This window comes from Engystomops pustulosus, chromosome 4, assembly GCF_040894005.1.
Source record: "Engystomops pustulosus chromosome 4, aEngPut4.maternal, whole genome shotgun sequence".
Classification (NCBI taxonomy): Eukaryota; Metazoa; Chordata; class Amphibia; order Anura; family Leptodactylidae; genus Engystomops; species Engystomops pustulosus.
Genome location: NC_092414.1, coordinates 214,193,205 through 214,217,480, shown reverse-complemented (window position 1 = coordinate 214,217,480; position 24,276 = coordinate 214,193,205). Strand labels below are relative to the sequence as shown.

The 24,276-nt window shown below is 51.5% G+C and overlaps 1 protein-coding gene across 3 annotated transcripts in view; it reads right to left on the bottom strand.

Annotated features, from left to right (window-relative positions):
• The window catches only part of PER1 (period circadian regulator 1), a 27,414-nt gene extending 3,138 nt beyond the window's left edge, over positions 1–24,276 (bottom strand). For 2 of the 3 annotated variants that reach the window (XM_072149895.1, XM_072149896.1), the window contains exons 1-20: positions 24,126–24,276; positions 13,699–13,991; positions 13,402–13,500; positions 12,979–13,133; positions 10,305–10,426; positions 9,982–10,183; positions 8,520–8,571; positions 5,920–6,062; positions 4,654–4,732; positions 4,465–4,571; positions 4,210–4,363; positions 4,012–4,120; positions 3,660–3,791; positions 3,401–3,509; positions 3,164–3,317; positions 2,954–3,069; positions 2,681–2,872; positions 2,266–2,475; positions 1,088–1,824; positions 827–983 (exon numbers count right to left, since the gene is read on the bottom strand). In XM_072149895.1, the coding sequence (XP_072005996.1) occupies positions 827–983; positions 1,088–1,824; positions 2,266–2,475; positions 2,681–2,872; positions 2,954–3,069; positions 3,164–3,317; positions 3,401–3,509; positions 3,660–3,791; positions 4,012–4,120; positions 4,210–4,363; positions 4,465–4,571; positions 4,654–4,732; positions 5,920–6,062; positions 8,520–8,571; positions 9,982–10,183; positions 10,305–10,426; positions 12,979–13,133; positions 13,402–13,500; positions 13,699–13,928 (3,259 nt within the window). In that variant the 5' untranslated portion in view covers positions 13,929–13,991; positions 24,126–24,276. The remainder of the gene's footprint in view (positions 1–826; positions 984–1,087; positions 1,825–2,265; positions 2,476–2,680; positions 2,873–2,953; positions 3,070–3,163; positions 3,318–3,400; positions 3,510–3,659; positions 3,792–4,011; positions 4,121–4,209; positions 4,364–4,464; positions 4,572–4,653; positions 4,733–5,919; positions 6,063–8,519; positions 8,572–9,981; positions 10,184–10,304; positions 10,427–12,978; positions 13,134–13,401; positions 13,501–13,698; positions 13,992–24,125) is intronic. The other variant, XM_072149897.1, reaches the window with a different exon arrangement.

Here is a 24,276-nt window from a genome sequence, read left to right as displayed (position 1 = left end):
GGTGGTGGCATTGGAGAGGAGGAGTTCACCAGGAGGTGGTGGCATTGGAGAGGAGGAGTTCACCAGGAGGTGGTGGCATTGGAGAGGAGGAGTTCACCAGGAGGTGGTGGCATTGGAGAGGAGGAGTTCACAAGGAGGTGGTGGCATTGGAGAGGAGGAGTTCACCAGGAGGTGGTGGCATTGGAGAGAAGGAGTTCACCAGGAGGTGGTGGCATTGGAGAGGAGATCACCAAGAGAAGGAGAAATCATAGAGTAGGAGGTTGCCAGGAAGAGGCGGCATCATGGAGGACAAGGTCACCAGGAGGCGGTGGCATCAGGGAGGACGAGGTCACCAGGAGGTAGTGGCATCACAGTACGAGGTCACCAGGAGGCGGTGCATCAGAGAGGATGAGGTCACCAGTGAAATCAGAGATGTGTTGAAAAGCCACTTCTTTCAGACTCGGGATCCCTATTTTTGTGATTTGAGGGTCCCACCATGATAACATTCATTCTTGCCAAGGTTCTTAAGCTTTGAAATACGGATAGACTTGAAGGTATCTGCGTTTTTTGGGGGGGAATAATTGTTCTGCTTGTGGAAAAACTTCTGCAGAGCATCACCTGTGTGACCATTAGCCTACTCTATACTGATAAGATGGGTGTTTCTGGCTTCTTGCCCCTTAAGTTTTTCTCTACTAATGACAGCGAAGATCAATAAAGTTGTTTGGTTAAGATCTTATGAATCAGACATTGACATTTAGGAGACACCAAAAGGGACGTTTTTCTTCATCTGGTGGAGAGAAATTTTTTGCTTCGCATCCACATTAGACATCTTCCCGATAGTACTTACTGGTGCCACAAGCAGAAGTGCTTCCTCCATTAGATCCCATGGACCCCGAGGCAGCAGATCCAGTGCCGGAGCAGGAGTCCTCATGGAGAAGTAGGTCCAGGAGATCACTAGAGCTAGAGAGAGCATCGTTGTGTGATGAGGACTCTTGAGGATCAACCTAGGATGGAGAAGAGTGAAGATCAAATTAAAGAAGGTGACCAATCCCACCTTGAGACCAGAAGTAGATAGACAATGAAACCAATGTAGATATGACCTGCTCACCATACAATTCTCAGGCTGTCGGTCCTCTTCTCCACTACCAGACCCGGCGCTGGGCCCTCCAGCATTTGCATTGCCAGGGACCGTTCCTCCTTTCCCACCTTTATTATCCTCTTCGATCTCCCAATCCCCTCCTACAGCTGCAGTTCCTGCTCCCCCACTACTGGGCTGTGGTAGCTCCTCCATCTGTAACAAGTCTAGCTGTAGTGGGGAGCTGCACCTGGATGGGAACAAGCGCTGGGGAGGGGACGAGGACCGGGATGGCGGGGGGCATGTTGCCATGGGTTGTGCCGGTGGGGGAGTGGGAGTTGGAGCATCAGAAGCCGGTGTTGGAGCTGAAGGTGTTGGAGTAAAGGGAGGAAAACCAGAGACTCCAGGATAAAAAGATGGCGCCACTGGCGAGGGTTGGAAGAGATAGTTGGGGAGCACAAGGGCAACGATTGGGGTGACCAGAGGGTATCTGGGAAGAGATGGTGTGGGTTCAGGAGCAGGGGCCCGAGGAGGAAACATTGGCAGGGGGAAACCAGTCATGCCTGGGGGAGGAGGAAGGAGAGGGGTCTCGTGATGATGAGGGGTCGGAATGGAGCTCGGCGATCCATGTTTTCCTTGTTTTGGGCGCTTGGCCTTTGATTTCCTACTCTTGCTCTGACGTCCCCCTGTGTTTGCACCTTCCTTCAATGGGGTAGACGAGTTGTTGGCTGTCGCATTATTTTGCTGGTGTGAGAGTGAGGCCTTAGTACCTGCACAAAAAGAAAAAACGGGAAGTAATGATAAGAGAAGACATCAATGGAGGTATTGACCATGTAGCTTGCAGCCAGTGTAATCAGTCCTTTGTGTATGTGAGTAGCAGCAGGACTGTGACATATGGATTTATATTCTGGGATTGTAGAACTGTCCTTACACAGCTGTGCTCTTAGCTCTCTGCATTGAAGTGCTGTGCTCTGAGAAAGATCTGCAGGAGGTTTGTAGAGGGGCTGTAGAGTGGCTTATTGCAGAGAGCACAGCAGTGTGAGGACATGCCTTCAGTGCACTTTGTGAAGCTAAAATCCTGAAATATAAATCCTTATTTCAAAGTCCTGCAGCTAAGGTGCAATACCAGACACAACCCATGGACCGGGGCGGTGCTGTCGGACATGTTTTCCTAATCCTGGACAACCCTTTTGTGAACCTCAAGCACTTACCTCTCGGGACTCGTTGACTCTGCTCATCCCATACACCAACAGGGATGGGGTCAAACACCCTGAGCTGGCTAAGATTGTGCACCCGGGTGAGGAAGGCCTGCTCTTCACGCTGGGTGTGCGCTGACAGAACCTCTTTGGTCAGACCCAGTGGTCGTAACGGAGGTGCCGGTGCTGCGGGACATGATGGCTCTTCTAAAGGAACCATTTCGGCTGCAGGTACGAACAATGGATGAGGTTGAAGGAAAGACGGGATAACGGTTAGATGCCGAAACCAGAAGAAGACGTATTCAATATAACAGGTGCACAACTCTATCGATGAAGACCCCCGTCTCGTAGCTATCAACGTCCACCATGTGCATATTAATTAATTCCACTGCCCCCACTCCGTGTTATTAACGTTAAGCTAAAGATTTACCCGAGTCTGGCGGCTTTTTGTCTCCTACATGGACGATTGTGCTGCTAAAGCTTCCTTGACTGGTGATGGAAACCACGCTCTCCGCCTTGCTGGGGGGTAATGGAGGCAAAGGAGCGAGAGGAGAGGAACCTACGGCGGTGGGCATAGGAGGGGGAGGCAGTTCCGGCTGTCGAGGTGGACCACTCGAGGGGTCTGCAAAAAGAGACCGAACTTTTCTTACACCCTTTTTCTTTTGCACTACACTGCATCACCACCGGATTTCCGTAGACTCACCTTCTTTGTCGTTCTCGCCGCTTTTCTGCTTCTCCTCTTCGGAGGTGGACGATGTGTACGAAGAGGAACCGCACTTGCGTTTCACAGTACTGGGCAGGTTGCAGCTTTCGAGGTAACTAGAACAGAGATGGAGGAAGCGGGAGATGAGAAGCCGTCGGAGACCCTACGATGATGGACAACGGGCCAGAGCCTCCGTGTATCTGTGCTCACCGGATGATGCTGTCCAAGCAGTTGATCTGCTGGTACGAGTAGTTGGACGTCTCCTTCCGGGCCAGCTCCTCCGGGACACATGGCGTGCGGGTAGGACCAGTATCGGGTGCAGCGTTGTCTACAGCAGGGAGGACGGTGCGAGGAGGGGCGAGAGCTGAGACGAGAGAAGGTTGTGTAAGGAAAGATCGTCACCCGAAATAGAGAAGTGGTAACAACTTCGACCAATAAGGAACTTACCCTGAATATGTCCCCTGTGGTGCGGGCGGATCACCCTGGATCCCAGAAACATCTGCTGTCCCTGACTCTTTACTTTATGTACATTTTGGCAAAACTCCTGAAATGTCATCTGACGAGACAAAAACAGATCTGTCACAGTATACAGGGAAGACGTGTATGTACAACCCTGCAGTGGGAGGGGCAGACTCATAGCTCCTCCTCCTGTCTATCACCCTGCAGGAGGAGGACCTCCAAAGGTGATATGATAGGTCAAACTTACAGGTTTTGGATCAGTCCCATCCTCGATGACCATGGCGTTGCTGTCACTAGATGAAGCGTTGCAGTGAAATGGCTCCTGTGAAGTGTTGCTCCCGCCGCTGCCGTTACCCCCAGAATTTGTGTTGTGTACCGGCTGCAACAAGAAAACAATTAAAGTCAATCACCTGGACCTCAAAATGAGGAACAAACATAATCTACTCGATATATACATAAAACACTGGAGACTCTGAACATCTCAGCTAGCTTCGTGAGACTGCGGCTCCTGCTCCAAGAAGCCGAGTGTGGCAGGGAGCCCAACGTCTGCTTCACCCCTTACTCGCCCCTAGGTGGAGACCCCATTATTGTGTCTGTACCTGCATCAGTATCCGGTGAATCTGCTCGGACAGCTCCTGAATATCAGGATCTAGAGCCTTCATCTCTGCCCCTTTGGGGGCCGTAAAGACGTCTTCATTGAGTGGACTCCTGCAGTGTGGTACAGAAGACATTGTAAGGAAGGGAGAGGGGACGTAGATAAGGGGAGATGTGACCCCCCGCTGGATGTGGTTACTTACGTCCGAACTTTATGTCTCCCAAGTATGAAGGAAACTTTCCTGCTCCAAGGATTCACAAAACTGCTCCAGCTGGTGTCGATGGTCACGTACTCTCCGGAGCGGGCGCATAGACGAATGGGCGAGTGATCGAAGGGCTGACCCGCCTGTTGTAGGACTGTTGTAGAAGATGACAGAGGTTGGCCTATGGGCATCAGTACGGGGCCTAACCAGGTGACCACCCTAGTGGGCACCATCAACCCTGAAGTGTATATTTACTTTTCTTATGTATTGCCAGCATGAGCGGCCGATCCTCAGGATGGATGAAACACATGACCGGCATCCCGATAAGATCCTGCGGGAGATATCCGAGTAGAGGGACGGCTCTGCAAGGGACGATAAGGGAGATTATTTAGACACCGCAGAATCGGGGACTGGAAGATGGCGGATACAACGTTGTATACTCACCGCTCATCCACCTCCTGGAACACACAGCTCGGGGTATGTCTGGTGGTGAAGATCCTCTTATCGGGAGGGATGCGGGGTGCTGAGGACAGGAGGGATGGCTCATTAAGATAGGAGACCCCATAGCTAAAACTCCTGCCCCAGTATATATCCCCTCCCCTTCTATTCTCAGACCCTTTGTTCCTACAAGTGACCCTAATGATTATGATAAGAAGTCAACTCTCCAGGTCTTAGACTCCAGACACAACCCTTTTGGTTGATGTTGGAAAATAACGGTGAACATTAAAGAAGTACAACTATCCCTATATTGTTATTCCCTATGCCTGTAAAGTTGACTGACAGTCTATGCAAATTGCTCAGAGGAAAGACGATGATCGGACTCACCTCGGGTAGAGTCTGGCATATTCATGTCCTTCCTGTTCAGCCCCGCCTCCAGCTCATTCCCTCCTCAATCAGAAATTAGAAAGATGCTGGCTGTGTAGCTAATTCCTGAGGGAAGAGATTTCTCTTCAGCCAGTCACACACATTCAACCCTCCCTCACACAGCCAGCGTCTCTCATAACCTTCTCATTCAACCCTTCCTCAGGAATTCTCTTCAGCGAGTAACACAGCCAGCGTCTCTCAATCCCCTCATTTAACCCTCCCTCAGAAATTCTCTTCAGCAAGTAACACAGCCAGTATCTCTCTCTCAATCCAGAGAGAGAGAGGTTAATTATGGAGCTGAAGAGAAAGCAAGCCCCTTGTCAATCAGGAAGCTGGAGGTGCGGCTGAGCTGGAAAAACATAAATATGCACAGATGGCGAGTCATGTTTTCAAATGGATTGCGGAATGTTTCAGGCATGGGGAATAACAATATAGGGATAGTTGTACCGCTAAGTATATTCAGTTTCCAAAGATATGTGTAGTTAGTTTAAGTGACAGGTTCCCTGTAAAGCTCAGCTCTATTTAACCCCACAAGGTATTGCTGTCTGGGACCTGGAAGCCAGAAGAATTGTGAATGCAGCTCTGGGGCGTCATCCTATGACCTCATCGGGACCAATGCAAGATTTATAATGAAAAGGTCATTTCTTTATGTAGTAAAAGTGGGGACATCTGAAATAACCTACACCCCTAGACACAGGGTATTAGTCTGGTTACTGGGACACGCACCGATCACAAAATCCGGTGCACCGGACTACAGTGTTACCCCCACTCTAACCCCATTATGGTGATCAGCAGTGGCCCCTAGGGAGTGTTTATCCTACCAGTAAGAAGTGAGTGGTCTCTCACCCTCGTATCCGGAGTGAATCTTCTCTGCGATAAGCAGACAGCACGGCTGCCCCTCTGTGTTGTCCGAATCTCGTACCTTCATCAGGTACGGGGTGAAGCGGAACGGGTGATAGCGGAGATTCATATCCCGCTCTCGGCCCCCACTGAAAACACACACCTGCAATAAGACCAGAGCCGGGGAGACCACAGCAACAAAGTGGTAGGCACAATAATGTGTAGCTATAGAGGAGAGACGTAGAGGGGCGGGGGGTATATCATACGACAGAGTGAAATGGAGACAAACCAAAGGAGAGGGGAACATGGAGGGGGCGGAGGAGGGTGTCTGTCCCTTCAGTCATGCAGAAATAGCGGCGCGGCCCAGTCACACGGGGCGTTACCTGATCGGTGGTCATCATCACTGATCGGCCATGCTAGAAGATGAGGGAACTACTGCTCCAATCAAGGGCGCACCAGCCATGAGGTGAGATGAGCCTCTTGCCTCAGGCAGCAGAGTGCGGAAGGTCACCCCCTGATATTACATAAAGGGCTCCCAGAGCACATGAGAATAGATGAAGATGGAGCAGTAATTCCCAGCATTTCACAGCACGGCGGATTAGATTATACGTGTAGCGCGCACATACCCACACGTACAACATGACATCCGGGTTACGGCAGTGCTCCGAGAGAAAAGGTGACGCACAGAGGATCTGCGGGGGGGGGGGGGGGGATGTGGGTGAATGACGCAAAAGCCGAGTCACTGGGTTAATTAAAGGGTCCTTTGTGTGACAGCGGATGCCATGACGGGGGCGAGTGCTGAGGGACCTCCAGAGCGTGGGAGAGCGATACTGTATGTACATGTACAGACACATCAGCCTCCATATACAGTAATACACTCACACATGTAACATACAGGCACAGAGTGAAATACATCAATGTCCTATACATCACTCAGATATATATCAATCAGATATTAAACAGAACATCCAAGTATTTTCACACACTAGAAAATCAGGACTATACTATTATACATCCAGTATTACATTATTATACCACTAGACCACCAGGATTATATTACACCACAATTATATTATTATACCATCAGGATTATATTATTATACCACTAGTATTATATTATTATCCAACTAGACCACCAGGATTATATCATTACACCATGATTATATTATTATACCACCAGGATTATATTATTATACCACTAGTATTATATTATTACACCACTAGACCACCAGGATTATATTATACCACCAGGATTATATCATTACACCATGATTATATTATTATACCACCAGGATTATATTATACCACTAGTATTATATTATTACACCACTAGACCACCAGGATTATATTATACCACCAGGATTATATTATTACACCACTAGACCACCAGGATTATATTATACCACCAGGATTATATCATTACACCATGATTATATTATTATACCACTAATATTATATTATTACACCACTAGACCACCAGGATTATACTATTATACCACTAATATTATATTATTACACCACTAGACCACCAGGATTATATTATTACACCACTAGGATTATATTATTACACCACTAGACCACCAGGATTATACAATTATACCACTAATATTATATTATTACACCACTAGACCACCAGGATTATACTATTATACCACTAATATTATATTATTACACCACTAGACCACCAGGATTATATTATTACACCACTAGGATTATATTATTACACCACTAGATTATACTATACTATTACACCGGATTATAATATTAAGCCATCAGTATTTTATTATTATACCACTAAACCACCAGGATTATATTATTACACCACGATTATATTATTTTACCACCAGGATTATATTATGTTACCACCAGGATTATACTATTATACCACTAGTATTATATTATTAGACCACCAGGATTATATTATTACACCACTAGACCACCAGGATTATATCATTATACCTTTAATTCATTATGATTGTATTATACCCGCCAGGATTGTAATATTATAGCATAAGATCATGATGATAGCATAATTCTAGCCGTCAGGATAGTATTATTATACCACTAGACCACCAGGTTGATGTGGTAACTAGAGGTTTGCAGACCCGGCGTTCAGGTAACTGACCCCCCTAGCTACCAGCCAGGGCTATGATTGGCCAAGAATGTTGCTAATTTATCAACTGAACCAGAACTTGATTGTCAGGTCCACTCACCTCTAGTTATAACATAGGACTCCCCCAGTATAATATTATACATATATATAGGACTATCACTATAGGGGCAGCGATGTGTACGGTTACTCACATGCACTCACTACTCTCTGTATACTCCAGCCACACTGTCTGTATATACTACAGGGCTGTGTAATCAGTATATAGGGGGCAGCGTCTCTCCTCTCTGTATACTCCAGCCACACTGTGTGTATATACTACAGGGCTGTGTAATCAGTATATAGGGGGCAGCGTCTCTCCTCTCTGTATACTCCAGCCACACTGTGTGTATATACTACAGGGCTGTGTAATCAGTATATAGGGGGCAGCGTCTCTCCTCTCTGTATAAAATAATTATAAATATATTAGTCCTCCCCCCTATTACACAATACCCACCTGATCCGGCAGAACACCGACTTCTCCTGCGTGTAGTCCATGGAGGCCGTGTCTGTAGTGGGAGAGACAAATACGGGATTTAGCCCGGGACTCTGAGCGCCCCCCATACAGAAGAGACAGTGTCAGCGACAGCCGGCCCCTGCCCAGCCACAGCCGCCCTCCACCCAGCCACCACCATCCCCTGCCCAGTGACAGCCGCCCTCATACAGAAGAGACGGTGTCAGCGACAGCCGCCTCCCCGCCCAACAACAGCCGGCCCCTGCCCAGCCACAGCCGCCCTCCACCCAGCCAGAGCCGCCCCCTGCCCAGCCAGAGCCGCCCTCCACCCAGCCACCACCATCCCCTGCCCAGTGACAGCCGCCCTCCACCCAGCCACCACCATCCCCTGCCCAGTGACAGCCGCCCTCATACAGAAGAGACGGTGTCAGCGACAGCCGCCTCCCCGCCCAGCCACAGCCGGCCCCTGCCCAGCCACAGCCGCCCTCCACCCAGCCAGAGCCGCCCCCTGCCCAGCCAGAGCCGCCCTCCACCCAGCCACCACCATCCCCTGCCCAGTGACAGCCACCCTCATACAGAAGAGACGGTGTCAGCGACAGCCGCCTCCCCGCCCAACGACAGCCGGCCCCTGCCCAGCCAGAGCCGCCCTCCACCCAGTCAGAGCCGCCCCCTGCCCAGCCACCGCCATCCCCTGCCCAGTGACAGCCGTCCCCCGCCCAGTGAGAGCCACCCCCATAAAGAAGAGACAGTGTCAGCAACAGCCACTCTGTGCCCAGCGACAGCCGCTCCACGACCAGCGACAGCCGCCCTCCACCCAGCCACCGCCATCCCCTGCCCAGTGACAGCCGCTCCACGACCAGCGACAGCCATCACTTGACCAACAGGACATATTCACCTACTAACCCCCTGGCATCAAGTATAGTGGAAAGCCATCAACCAAAAGTGAGAGACTTTGGTATCACCCAACAGTAACCGACCACAGGACCATCTGTCACCTTATATATCAGATTATAAAGTAATTTATTACGACCACCAGTTGCTATTTAGTCACATGTAAAAAAAAGAGAGGCACATACGCTCTCACAGGTAAAATAGAGGCACACATATACAGTGACTAAATAGCAACAAGAAATGTTAATAACTTACTAGTCCACCAGGGACATTACACCACTATGGATATCAGCTGGACGCTAAACAGAAAGGGATATTACTCAGCTACTAGACCACCAGGGATGTTACTGCAGAGTCTGACCGTACTGGCTATTATATGGCCACTATGTAGCAGTATTATCTTTCTAGCTTGATAATTTTTTGCAGGTTTATTTAGGAGGAGGTGTAAATCAGGGGTGTGACTCAAATAGGCCCATCCTGAGGAAGGACAAACTACTCAGAGCTGTGTAACATGACAATTCCTGTGACAGGAGAAAGACACATTTGTATCGGACGGACGCTTTCTCGGCTTTACCTCCGGATGTGCAGCTACTCCAAGACGGAAGGTGGTAAGGTGCCGTGGATCCGTAGAACACGCTGACATCTTGTGGAGCCAAAAACTCAGCAAAGATGGCCCCTTTGAACACGTCCCTTTTGCAGTGGAGGATATGAGAGGCCTGATCGGAGATGTAGACGATGCGGCCGGTGATGAACGAGACCGCCACCGAGAAGGTGTCCTGGGAGACAGCAAAAAAAGGTCACAACTTTTTGGGTGCAACTTTGTGGCCCGATGCTTGAAGTTCTAATACTATCGTGTTATCAGGACTATAAAGGCCCAGGAGGTGTCAGGGCACGTACCGGGTTCTTTAGGGTGTATTCCGATGTGACGCTCTCCACCTCTTCGATAGTGAAGCTGGACATGTCCAGGCTGCAGGGCTGAGACTCATCGATGGTCCACTGCTGATAATATTCCTGGTTGGCTGCAAGGAAAATCATGGGATTGAAGCAACAAGTCTAGAAAAACATCTACACAATGTTATGAGGGATCCGCTAGGTGGATCGCCGCTCGCCAACGGGTATCACCCTATTCCAATCATTTCCAATCTGACGATTACAGTACAAACACGGTGATCAGGGCCGAGGTGTCGGTAAGACAAACTTCTGAAGCCTCAATTATCATAACGCCGATTCCAACTCCACCAAAATGGTCACCAGCTTCGACTCCACAGCCTTACTTTCCTTGGTCTTCTCCTGAAGCTCCACTCTATGTCCGGACTCCCAGAGCAGAGCGGCCCAAGGAACAAGATGGGACCCAGGAGAGGTAAGTACTTATCAGCTGGAGAGTTCTGCTACTGAGTCCTCTGCTGTATTGTCTGCTCTGGGATCTCCAGCATGAGTATTATCATCTGCTCTGGGATCTCCAGCATGAGTATTATCATCTGCTCTGGGATCTCCAGCATGAGTATTATCATCTGCTCTGGGATCTCCAGCATGAGTATTATCATCTGCTCTGGGATCTCCAGCATGAGTATTATCATCTGCTCTGGGATCTCCAGCATGAGTATTATCATCTGCTCTGGGATCTCCAGCATGAGTATTATCATCTGCTCTGGGATCTCCAGCATGAGTATTATCATCTGCTCTGGGATCTCCAGCATGAGTATTATCATCTGCTCTGGGATCTCCAGCATGAGTATTATCATCTGCTCTGGGGTCTCCAGGAGTATTATCATCTGCTCTGGGGTCTCCAGGAGTATTATCATCTACTCTGGGGTCTCCAGCATTATCATCATCTACTCTGGGGTCTCCAGCATTATCATCATCTACTCTGGGGTCTCCAGCATTATCATCATCTACTCTGGGGTCTCCAGCATTATCATCATCTACTCTGGGGTCTCCAGCATTATCATCATCATCTACTCTGGGGTCTCCACTATTATCATCATCATCTACTCTGGGGTCTCCACTATTATCATCATCTACTCTGGGGTCTCCACTATTATTATTATCATCTACTCTGGGGTCTCCACTATTATTATTATCATCTACTCTGGGGTCTCCAGTATTATTATTATCATCTACTCTGGGGTCTCCAGTACTATTATTATCATCTACTCTCGGGTCTCCAGTACTATTATCATCTGCTCTCGGGTCTCCAGTGCTGCTCTTATCTGCTCTGGGCCCTCCAGTACTATTATTATCTGCTATGTGGTCTTCAGTACTATTATTATCTGCTCTGGGGTCTCCAGTATTATTATTATTATTATCTGCTCTGGGGTCTCCAGTATTATTATCTGCTCTGGGGTCTCCAGTACTATTATCTGCTCTGGGGTCTCCAGTACTATTATCTGCTCTGGGTTCTCCAGTACTATTATCTGCTCTGGGGTCTCCAGTACTATTATCTGCTCTGGGGTCTCCAGTATTATTATTATCTGCTCTGGGCCTAACACCAGTACTATTATTATCTACTCTGGGGTCTCGAGTACTATTATTATCTACTCTGGGCCTAACATCAGTATTATTATTATCTGCTCTGGGGTCTCCAGTATTATTATCATCTGCTCTGGGGTCTCCACTATTATCATCTGCTCTGGGGTCTCCACTATTATTATCATCTGCTCTGGGCCTAACACCAGTACTATTATTATCTACTCTGGGGTCTTGAGTACTATTATTATCTGCTCTTGGCCTAACATCACTATTATTATTATCTGCTCTGGGGTCTCCAGTATTATTATTATCTACTCTGGGGTCTCCAGTATTATTATTATCTACTCTGGGGTCTCCAGTATTATTATTATCTACTCTGGGGTCTCCAGTATTATTATTATCTACTCTGGGGTCTCCAGTATTATTATTATCTACTCTGGGGTCTCCAGTATTATTATTATCATCTACTCTGGGGTCTCCAGTATTATTATTATCATCTACTCTGGGGTCTCCACTATTATTATTATCATCATCTACTCTGGGGTCTCCACTATTATTATCTGCTCTGAGTGCAGTATTTGGATTCTGGGGTGGTATTTATTGTTGTACTCTGGTGGTTGGTGGATGTAGGGTGTGCGGCAGAATGACAATGCCGCGCTTGGACTCAGCACATTCTCCATTGATCATATATATTTTTAGAGTCAGAGTAAGTCCATTTTTATCACAAGTCTGACTCCACTAACATCGTCCACGACTCCGACTGCGCGTCCCTGAGTCCCTGAAGGTTTCTGCTGTTTAAGGCTGATCCAAATGAGGAGCTTTTGGGTGGTGGCTCTGCCATGCCCCTCGATGGGGATGGCCACGCCCCGTGATGGTGTTGGCCACGCCTCTTGATGGTGGAGACCTCAGAATGTGTCATATTTGCATTCTAGCTTTGAAAAGAGCTCAATGCCAATAAGCAGCTCTGAAAACATCAGCATATTGGAATATTGTATTTCTACGACAGACAAGGCCGATTTCCAAAGTTTTTATCCAAAATAAAAGGCAATGCGTTTTCAAGGCCTCACGTCTCATTGAGCACCCCCTCTCCATAATCACTTACCTCGGACCTGTTTGACACAAGAGAGTGCGTACTGCAGTGTAGCCAGGGTCCCCGATTTGCCTTTCCCCCTCTTCTCTACCGGGAGACGTATCTTGAGCTCTTTTAGGGCCTTCATCAACTCTTTTTGATTTTTCTCCCGGGCAGACTGTTCACTACTACGGGCAGAACGGTGACACAGAAAGGGCGGGGTAAGTGGAGATGGAACGTGGAAAGGTTCGCGTATAAACGTGGATGGAGATATGGTGAGGAAGTCTACAACGTATGAGGAACCGTACACGAAGAGGCCTTAAGCTTAGACAAATGCCTACAGAGTGTCCATCGTACTAGAGGATTTCAGCTAAGCTGAATTACGATTCCAGCTCTGGAGGCACCTGAAGCTTGGTCTGAGATAAGTAGAGTGTATAGTAGGGTTTATAGACTTACCTGCAGCCACTGGTAGAGGGATTGTCTTGCTCGGAGCTGGCACTCAGTAGACTGTAAGCAATGGAGCTGCTTGGAGGTGATGGACTGTGAGAGTTTGTGCTGCCGAAGGTGAGAAGAAAACATTTTTGTGTGTTCTCATTGGTCAACATCTTGAATACACCCTTCATTTTTGGGCCAATTTTGTAGAAAGTCAAGTAAGCACAGTAGAAACCTGAAGAACCTTGAAGAACCTCAGGCCACGGCTAGGAGAACCACTCAACCGACTTGTTGACCTTCAAGTTTTTCATATCTACTCACCTTTTGCTGCTCTCCGTGGCCTCCAGCATGGCCGAGTCTTTGCCATTGCCGCTGGTGCTACTGTGGGAACTCCGACTTTGCCGGGACTCGTTTCCGTTGGATTCGTTGCCGCTGGAGCCGTGGCTGTTTGTGTCCGTCTCATCCTGTTGAGTTCCTTCCATCTCCCGGTTGCCCCTTGTTCTCCTCCCCCTCTCCACAAGAGGAGGAGGAGGTTCACCAGGTCCGTTCATCGCCTCCGTCCTGGCCGATTACGGATGTGTAGAAACACTGACCAAATGATGGAAGGAGACGTTCTGCAGAAGAAAGGAGAGAACAAAGATGGAGGAGAGAATTATCCATAAGGAACCAGGAACATATCTCCAAATCCTCAAATAAGCAGCAAGTGCAATGACCCTGGGAAGCCCCGGACACCACCAGACGCAGGACTATGCTCCTCACAGACAGGAATCCCCAACACTGTCCTCATCAGTCATTACCAGAGAATATCCATTACTGACCGCCACACACTGCGGTATTATATTATTATGTGATCCCCGTATTATCCAACAACTGTTATATAATAATGTAGACGTCTACTGGAGACACCGACACTTATGTAACACTATACAATCACAGCATCATCCCCGACCTTATATAATACCGCACAAATATGGACTAGAGGATAATCACAGGACTATTCTAGTAGTTATATTATTAGGGGGCAGTATTATAGTAGTTATATTCTTGTACATAGGGGGGCAGTATTATAGTAGTTATATTCTTGTACATAGGGAGCAGTATTATAGTAGTTATATTCTTGTACATAGGGGGCAGTATTATAGTAGTTATATTCTTGTACATAGGGGGCAGTATTATAGTAGTTATATTCTTGTACATAGGGGGCAGTATTATAGTAGTTATATTCTTGTACATAGGAGGCAGTATTATAGTAGTTATATTCTTGTACATAGGGAGCAGTATTATAGTAGTTATATTCCTGTACATAGGGAGCCGTATTATAGTAGTTATATTCTTGTACATAGGGGGCAGTATTATAGTAGTTATATTCTTGTACATAGGGGGCAGTATTATAGTAGTTATATTCTTGTACATAGGGGGCAGTATTATAGTAGTTATATTCCTGTACATAGGGGGCAGTATTATAGTAGTTATATTCCTGTACATAGGGAGCCATATTATAGTAGTTATATTCTTGTATATAGGGGGCAGTATTATAGTAGTTATATTCCTGTACATAGGGGGCAGTATTATAGTAGTTATATTCTTGTACATAGGAGGCAGTATTATAGTAGTTATATTCTTGTACATAGGGGGCAGTATTATAGTAGTTATATTCTTGTACATAGGGGGCAGTATTATAGTAGTTATATTCTTGTACATAGGGGGCAGTATTATAGTAGTTATATTCTTGTACATAGGGGGCAGTATTATAGTAGTTATATTCTTGTACATAGGGGGCAGTATTATAGTAGTTATATTCCTGTACATAGGGGGCAGTATTATAATAGTTATATTCCAGTACATAGGGGCAGTATTATAGTAGTTATATTCCTGTACATAGGGGGCAGTATTATAGTAGTTATATCCCTGTACATAGGGGGCAGTATTATAGTAGTTATATTCTTGTACATAGGGGGCAGTATTATAGTAGTTATATTCTTGTACATAGGGGGAAGTATTATAGTAGTTATATTCCTGTACATAGGGGGCAGTATTATAGTAGTTATATTCCTGTACATAGGTGGCAGTATTATAGTATTTATATTCCTGTAGGTGGCAGTATTATAGTATTTATATTCCTGTACATAGGGGGCAGTATTATAGTAGTTATATTCCTGTACATAGGGGGCAGTATTATAGTAGTTATATTCCTGTACATAGGGGGCAGTATTATAGTAGTTATATTCCTGTACATAGGGGCAGTATTATAGTAGTTATATTCCTGTACATAGGGGGCAGTATTATAGTAGTTATATTCCTGTACATAGGGGGCAGTATTATAGTAGTTATATTCTTGTACATAGGGGGCAGTATTATAGTAGTTATATTCCTGTACATAGGGGGGAGTATTATAGTAGTTATATTCTTGTACATAGGGGGCAGTATTATAGTAGTTATATTCTTGTACATAGGGGGCAGTATTATAGTAGTTATATTCTTGTACATAGGGGGCAGTATTATAGTAGTTATATTCTTGTACATAGGGGGCAGTATTATAGTAGTTATATTCCTGTACATAGGGGAAGTATTACAGTAGTTATATTCCTGTACATAGGGGGCAGTATTATAGTAGTTATATTCTTGTACATAGGGGGCAGTATTATAGTAGTTATATTCTTGTACATAGGGGGCAGTATTATAGTAGTTATATTCTTGTACATAGGGGGCAGTATTATAGTAGTTATATTCCTGTACATAGGGGCAGTATTGTAGTAGTTATATTCTTGTACATAGGGGGCAGTATTATAGTAGTTATATTCCTGTACATAGGGGGCAGTATTATAGTAGTTATATTCCTGTACATAGGGGGCAGTATTATAGTAGTTATATTCCTGTACATAGGGGGCAGTATTATAGTAGTTATATTCCTGTACATAGGGGCAGTATTATAGTAGTTACATTTATGGAAAGTAAATATGTTCCTTCTCTCGGTGTACATGGCTCAGGTATTATGACTGTATAGTTTTATTATCTTGTAATACCAGTTCTGGTACCAGGAATCTGGGGACATGTACGGTTCCCTCCCTCTTCCCATGTCCTGGAGCCATTCTTGTTCCCTATTAGGACAAGATAAACCAGTTTAATACTGGCAGTAATAGCGGCAGCACAGTCTCCTCTCCTCTCAGTATCCTGTATTGTGTGATCTGGACCAGTCCTATTAATTCATCTATTAAAATTTTTTTTTTAAAAAAACAGTACAAGGACGTAACCATCGGACAGTCCATATTGTGCTCAGCGCTCTCTCTCCACCAGTCTATGGGGAGCTCGGCGCTCTCTTCACCAGTCTATGAGGTGCTCAGCGCTCTCTTCACCAGTCTATGAGGTGCTCGGCTCTCTCTCCTCCAGTCCATATTGTGCTCAGCGCTCTCTCTCCACCAGTCTATGGGGTGCTCGGCGCTCTCTTCACCAGTCTATGAGGTGCTCAGCGCTCTCTTCACCAGTCTATGGGATGCTCAGCGCTCTCTCTCCTCCAGTCCATATTGTGCTCAGCGCTCTCTCTCCTCCAGTCCATATTGTGCTCGGCGCTCTCTCCACCAGTCTATGGGGTGCTCGGCGCTCTCTTCACCAGTCTATGAGGTGCTCGGCGCTCTCTTCACCAGTCTATGAGGTGCTCGGCTCTCTCTCCTCCAGTCCATATTGTGCTCAGCGCTCTCTCCACCAGTCTATGGGGTGCTCGGCGCTCTCTTCACCAGTCTATGAGGTGCTCAGCGCTCTCTTCACCAGTCTATGGGATGCTCAGCGCTCTCTCTCCTCCAGTCCATATTGTGCTCAGCGCTCTCTCTCCTCCAGTCCATATTGTGCTCGGCGCTCTCTCCACCAGTCTATGGGGTGCTCGGCGCTCTCTTCACCAGTCTATGGGGCGCTCAGCGCTCTCTCGCCACCAGTCTATGGGGCGCTCAGCGCTCTCTCGCCACCAGTCTATGGGGCGCTCAGCGCTCTCTCGCCACCAGTCTATGGGGCGCTCAGCGCTCTCTCCAACAGTCTATGAGGTGCTCAGCGCTCTCTCTCCACCAGTCTATGAGGTGCTCAGCGCTCTCTCTCCACCAGTCTATGAGGTGCTCAGCGCTCTCTCTCCACCAGTCTATGGGGAGCTCAGCGCTCTCTCTCCACCAGTCTATGGGGAGCTCAGCGCTCTCTCTCCACCAGTCTATGGGGAGCTCAGCGCTCTCTCTCCACCAGTCTATGGGGAGCTCAGCGCTCTCTCTCCACCAGTCTATGGGGAGCTCAGCGCTCTCTCTCCACCAGTCTATGGGGCGCTCAGCGCTCTCTCTCCACCAGTCTATGGGGCGCTCAGCGCTCTCTCTCCACCAGTCTATGGGGCGCTCAGCGCTCTCTCTCCACCAGTCTATGGGGCGCTCAGCGCTCTCTCTCTCCGCCAGTCTATGGGGCGCTCAGCGCTCTCTCCCCGCCAGTCTATGGGGCGCTCAGCGCTCTCTCTCCGCCAGTCTATGGGGCGCTCAGCGCTCTCTCTCCGCCAGTCTATGGGGCGCTCAGCGCTCTCTCTCCGCCAGTCTATGGGGAGCTCAGCGCTCTCTCTCCGCCAGTCTATGGGGAGCTCAGCGCTCTCTCTCCGCCAGTCTATGGGGCGCTTAGCGCTCTCTCTCTCCGCCAGTCTATGGGGCGCTCAGCGCTCTCTCCCCGCCAGTCTATGGGGCGCTCAGCGCTCTCTCCTCCGCCAGTCTATGGGGCGCTCAGCGCTCTCTCTCCGCCAGTCTATGGGGAGCTCAGCGCTCTCTCTCCGCCAGTCTATGGGGAGCTCAGCGCTCTCTCTCCGCCAGTCTATGGGGCGCTCAGCGCTCTCTCTCCGCCAGTCTCTGGGGTTCTCAGCGCTCTCCACCAGTCTATGGGGAGCTCAGCGCTCTCCCTCCACCAGTCTATGTGGAGCTCAGCGCTCTCTCTCCACCAGTCTATGGGGCGCTCAGCGCTCTCTCTCCACCAGTCTATGGGGCGCTCAGCGCTCTCTCTCTCCACCAGTCTATGGGGAGCTCAGCGCTCTCTCTCCACCAGTCTATGGGGCGCTCAGCGCTCTCTCTCTCCACCAGTCTATGGGGCGCTCAGCGCTCTCTCTCCACCAGTCTATGGGGCGCTCAGCGCTCTCTCTCCACAAGTCTATGGGGCGCTCAGCGCTCTCTCTCCACAAGTCTATGGGGCGCTCAGCGCTCTCCCTCCGCCAGTCTATGGGGCGCTCAGCGCTCTCTCTCCGCCAGTCTATGGGGCGCTCGGCGCTCTCTCTCCGCCAGTCTATGGGGCGCTCGGCGCTCTCTCTCCGCCAGTCTATGGGGCGCTCGGCGCTCTCTCTCCGCCAGTCTATGGGGCGCTCGGCGCTCTCTCTCCGCCAGTCTATGGGGCGCTCGGCGCTCTCTCTCCGCCAGTCTATGGGGCGCTCGGCGCTCTCTCTCCGCCAGTCTATGGGGCGCTCGGCGCTCTCTCTCCGCCAGTCTATGGGGCGCTCGGCGCTCTCTCTCCGCCAGTCTATGGGGCGCTCGGCGCTCTCTCTCCGCCAGTCTATGGGGCGCTCGGCGCTCTCTCTCCGCCAGTCTATGGGGCGCTCGGCGCTCTCTCTCCGCCAGTCTATGGGGCGCTCGGCGCTCTCTCTCCGCCAGTCTATGGGGCGCTCGGCGCTCTCTCTCCGCCAGTCTATGGGGCGCTCGGCGCTCTCTCTCCGCCAGTCTATGGGGCGCTCGGCGCTCTCTCTCCGCCAGTCTATGGGGCGCTCGGCGCTCTCTCTCCGCCAGTCTATGGGGCGCTCGGCGCTCTCTCTCCGCCAGTCTATGGGGCGCTCAGCGCTCTCTCTCCGCCAGTCTATGGGGCGCTCAGCGCTCTCTCTCCGCCAGTCTATGGGGCGCTCAGCGCTCTCTCTCCACCAGTCTATGGGGAGCTCAGCGCTCTCTCTCTCCACCAGTCTATGAGGTGCTCAGCGCTCTCTCTCCACCAGTCTATGGGGAGCTCAGCGCTCTCTCTCCACCAGTCTATGGGGAGCTCAGCGCTCTCTCTCTCCACCAGTCTATGGGGCGCTCAGCGCTCTCTCTCTCCACCAGTCTATGGGGAGCTCAGCGCTCTCTCTCCACCAGTCTATGGGGAGCTCAGCGCTCTCTCTCCACCAGTCTATGGGGAGGTCAGCGCTCTCTCTCTCCACCAGTCTATGGGGCGCTCAGCGCTCTCTCTCCACAAGTCTATGGGGCGCTCAGCGCTCTCTCTCCACCAGTCTATGGGGCGCTCAGCGCTCTCTCCACCAGTCTATGGGGAGCTCAGCGCTCTCTCTCCACCAGTCTATGGGGCGCTCAGCGCTCTCTCTCCACCAGTCTATGGGGCGCTCAGCGCTCTCTCTCCACCAGTCTATGGGGCGCTCAGCGCTCTCTCTCCACCAGTCTATGGGGCGCTCAGCGCTCTCTCTCTCCGCCAGTCTATGGGGCGCTCAGCGCTCTCTCCCCGCCAGTCTATGGGGCGCTCAGCGCTCTCTCTCCGCCAGTCTATGGGGCGCTCAGCGCTCTCTCTCCGCCAGTCTATGGGGCGCTCAGCGCTCTCTCTCCGCCAGTCTATGGGGAGCTCAGCGCTCTCTCTCCGCCAGTCTATGGGGAGCTCAGCGCTCTCTCTCCGCCAGTCTATGGGGCGCTTAGCGCTCTCTCTCTCCGCCAGTCTATGGGGCGCTCAGCGCTCTCTCCCCGCCAGTCTATGGGGCGCTCAGCGCTCTCTCTCCGCCAGTCTATGGGGCGCTCAGCGCTCTCTCTCCGCCAGTCTATGGGGCGCTCAGCGCTCTCTCTCCGCCAGTCTATGGGGAGCTCAGCGCTCTCTCTCCGCCAGTCTATGGGGAGCTCAGCGCTCTCTCTCCGCCAGTCTATGGGGCGCTCAGCGCTCTCTCTCCGCCAGTCTCTGGGGTTCTCAGCGCTCTCCACCAGTCTATGGGGAGCTCAGCGCTCTCCCTCCACCAGTCTATGTGGAGCTCAGCGCTCTCTCTCCACCAGTCTATGGGGCGCTCAGCGCTCTCTCTCCACCAGTCTATGGGGCGCTCAGCGCTCTCTCTCTCCACCAGTCTATGGGGAGCTCAGCGCTCTCTCTCCACCAGTCTATGGGGCGCTCAGCGCTCTCTCTCTCCACCAGTCTATGGGGCGCTCAGCGCTCTCTCTCCACCAGTCTATGGGGCGCTCAGCGCTCTCTCTCCACAAGTCTATGGGGCGCTCAGCGCTCTCCCTCCGCCAGTCTATGGGGCGCTCAGCGGTCTCTCTCCGCCAGTCTATGGGGCGCTCGGCGCTCTCTCTCCGCCAGTCTATGGGGCGCTCGGCGCTCTCTCTCCGCCAGTCTATGGGGCGCTCGGCGCTCTCTCTCCGCCAGTCTATGGGGCGCTCGGCGCTCTCTCTCCGCCAGTCTATGGGGCGCTCGGCGCTCTCTCTCCGCCAGTCTATGGGGCGCTCGGCGCTCTCTCTCCGCCAGTCTATGGGGCGCTCGGCGCTCTCTCTCCGCCAGTCTATGGGGCGCTCGGCGCTCTCTCTCCGCCAGTCTATGGGGCGCTCGGCGCTCTCTCTCCGCCAGTCTATGGGGCGCTCGGCGCTCTCTCTCCGCCAGTCTATGGGGCGCTCGGCGCTCTCTCTCCGCCAGTCTATGGGGCGCTCGGCGCTCTCTCTCCGCCAGTCTATGGGGCGCTCAGCGCTCTCTCTCCGCCAGTCTATGGGGCGCTCAGCGCTCTCTCTCCGCCAGTCTATGGGGAGCTCAGCGCTCTCTCTCCGCCAGTCTATGGGCCGCTCAGCGCTCTCTCTCCGCCAGTCTATGGGGCGCTCAGCGCTCTCTCTCCGCCAGTCTATGGGGCGCTCAGCGCTCTCTCTCCGCCAGTCTATGGGGTTCTCAGCGCTCTCCACCAGTCTCTGGGGTTCTCAGCGCTCTCTCTCCTCCACCAGTCTATGGGGAGCTCAGCGCTCTCCCTCCACCAGTCTATGGGGAGCTCAGCGCTCTCTCTCCACCAGTCTATGGGGCGCTCAGCGCTCTCTCTCCACCAGTCTATGGGGCGCTCAGCGCTCTCTCTCCACCAGTCTATGGGGCGCTCAGCGCTCTCTCTCTCCACCAGTCTATGGGGCGCTCAGCGCTCTCTCCACAAGTCTATGGGGAGCTCAGCGCTCTCTCCACAAGTCTATGGGGAGCTCAGCGCTCTCTCTCTCTCCACCAGTCTCTGGGGGTTCTCAGCGCTCTCTCTCCTCCACCAGTCTATGGGGTTCTCAGCGCTCTCTCTCCGCCAGTCTCTGGGGTTCTCAGCGCTCTCCACCAGTCTCTGGGGTTCTCAGCGCTCTCTCTCCTCCACCAGTCTATGGGGAGCTCAGCGCTCTCTCTCCTCCACCAGTCTATGGGGAGCTCAGCGCTCTCTCTCCGCCAGTCTATGGGGCGCTCAGCGCTCTCTCTCCGCCAGTCTATGGGGCGCTCAGCGCTCTCTCTCCACCAGTCTATGGGGAGCTAAGCACTCTCTCTCTCCACCAGTCTATGGGGCGCTCAGCGCTCTCTCTCTCCACCAGTCTATGGGGTTCTCAGCGCTCTCCACCAGTCTCTGGGGTTCTCAGCGCTCTCTCTCCTCCACCAGTCTATGGGGTTCTCAGCGCTCTCTCTCCACCAGTCTCTGGGGTTCTCAGCGCTCTCTCTCCTCCACCAATCTATGGGGAGCTCAGCGCTCTCTCTCCACCAGTCTATGGGGCGCTCAGCGCTCTCTCTCCACCAGTCTATGGGGCGCTCAGCGCTCTCTCTCTCCACCAGTCTATGGGGTTCTCAGCGCTCTCTCTCCACCAGTCTATGGGGAGCTCAGCGCTCTCTCTCCACCAGTCTATGGGGCGCTCAGCGCTCTCTCTCCACCAGTCTATGGGGAGCTCGGCGCTCTCTCTCTCCACCAGTCTATGGGGTTCTCAGCGCTCTCTCTCCTCCACCAGTCTATGGGGTTCTCAGCGCTCTCTCTCCACCAGTCTATGGGGAGCTCAGCGCTCTCTCTCCACCAGTCTATGGGGAGCTCAGCGCTCTCTCTCCACCAGTCTATGGGGAGCTCAGCGCTCTCTCTCCTCCACCAGTCTATGGGGAGCTCAGCGCTCTCTCTCCTCCACCAGTCTATGGGGAGCTCAGCGCTCTCTCTCCTCCACCAGTCTATGGGGAGCTCAGCGCTCTCTCTCCTCCACCAGTCTATGGGGAGCTCAGCGCTCTCTCTCCTCCACCAGTCTATGGGGAGCTCAGCGCTCTCTCTCCTCCACCAGTCTATGGGGAGCTCAGCGCTCTCTCTCCTCCACCAGTCTATGGGGAGCTCAGCGCTCTCTCTCCTCCACCAGTCTATGGGGAGCTCAGCGCTCTTTCTCCACCAGTCTATGGGGAGCTCAGCGCTCTCTCTCCACCAGTCTATGGGGAGCTCAGCGCTCTCTCTCCACCAGTCTATGGGGAGCTCAGCGCTCTCTCTCCACCAGTCTATGGGGAGCTCAGCGCTCTCTCTCCACCAGTCTATGGGGAGCTCAGCGCTCTCTCTCCACCAGTCTATGGGGAGCTCAGCGCTCTTTCTCCACCAGTCTATGGGGAGCTCAGCGCTCTCTCTCCACCAGTCTATGGGGAGCTCAGCGCTCTCTCTCCACCAGTCTATGGGGCGCTCAGCGCTCTTTCTCCACCAGTCTATGGGGAGCTCAGCGCTCTCTCTCCACCAGTCTATGGGGCGCTCAGCGCTCTTTCTCCACCAGTCTCTGGGGTTCTCAGCGCTCTCTCTCCTCCACCAGTCTATGGGGAGCTCAGCGCTCTCTCTCTCTCCACCAGTCTATGGGGCGCTCAGCGCTCTCTCTCCACCAGTCTATGGGGAGCTCAGCGCTCTCTCTCCACCAGTCTATGGGGAGCTCAGCGCTCTCTCTCTCTCCACCAGTCTATGGGGAGCTCAGCGCTCTCTCTCTCTCCACCAGTCTATGGGGCGCTCAGCGCTCTCTCTCCACCAGTCTATGGGGAGCTCAGCGCTCTCTCTCCACCAGTCTATGGGGAGCTCAGCGCTCTCTCTCCACCAGTCTATGGGGAGCTCAGTGCTCTCTCTCCACCAGTCTCCTATCTGCCACCCCATGCCCTGCTATTTCTTGTCTATGTACCCTAGAGATGCTATCAGTGCACCACTCTGTGTGGTCCATACAGATCGCCCCCTAGTGGTCAGTTTCACATCAAACATTCCTGGCCTCTACACCACAAATCTCCACTGCAAAAAAATGAAATACAGATGATTTTTTCCGCCTTATACTGCATGCACCTCCCTGGACACGAGCCCCGGCCTCAGACTGACTCAGCTACACACAGAGCATTGCCAACTAGATGCAACTGTAACAAAACCTCAGCTGTGAAAAGCACAAGATTCTCACTATATTTTTTTTAAAGTTATTTTTGCAGAATTGATGAAGTATATTAGAGAGTTGCAGAACAATCTATGTCCCGGTGCCCAGGACTCTGTCTCCCCGGGTCCAGGCCTCACACATACACCCCCTGGCGCAGACCCCCTGGCGCAGACCCCCTGGCGCAGACCCCCTGGCGCAGACCCCCTGGCGCAGACCCCCTGGCGCAGACCACCTGGCGCAGACCCCCTGGCGCAGACCCCCTGGCGCAGACCCCCTGGCGCAGACCCCCTGGCGCAGACCACCTGGCGCAGACCACCTGGCGCAGACCCCCTGCTGCAGACCCCCTGGCGCAGACCCCCTGGCGCAGACCCCCTGGCACCCTCCCTCCCTCCTCACCTTGTGTTTCTCATCCTCCTCATCTGCGTCTCTCCTCTTCATTCTCTCTCCTTCTTCTTCTTCTCCGCTACCTTTCAGGTCCCTGGATCCCTCCCCTGCCTCTCTCCTATTGGCTGGCCGCCCCATGATGTCACTAATCCGCCCTATGAAG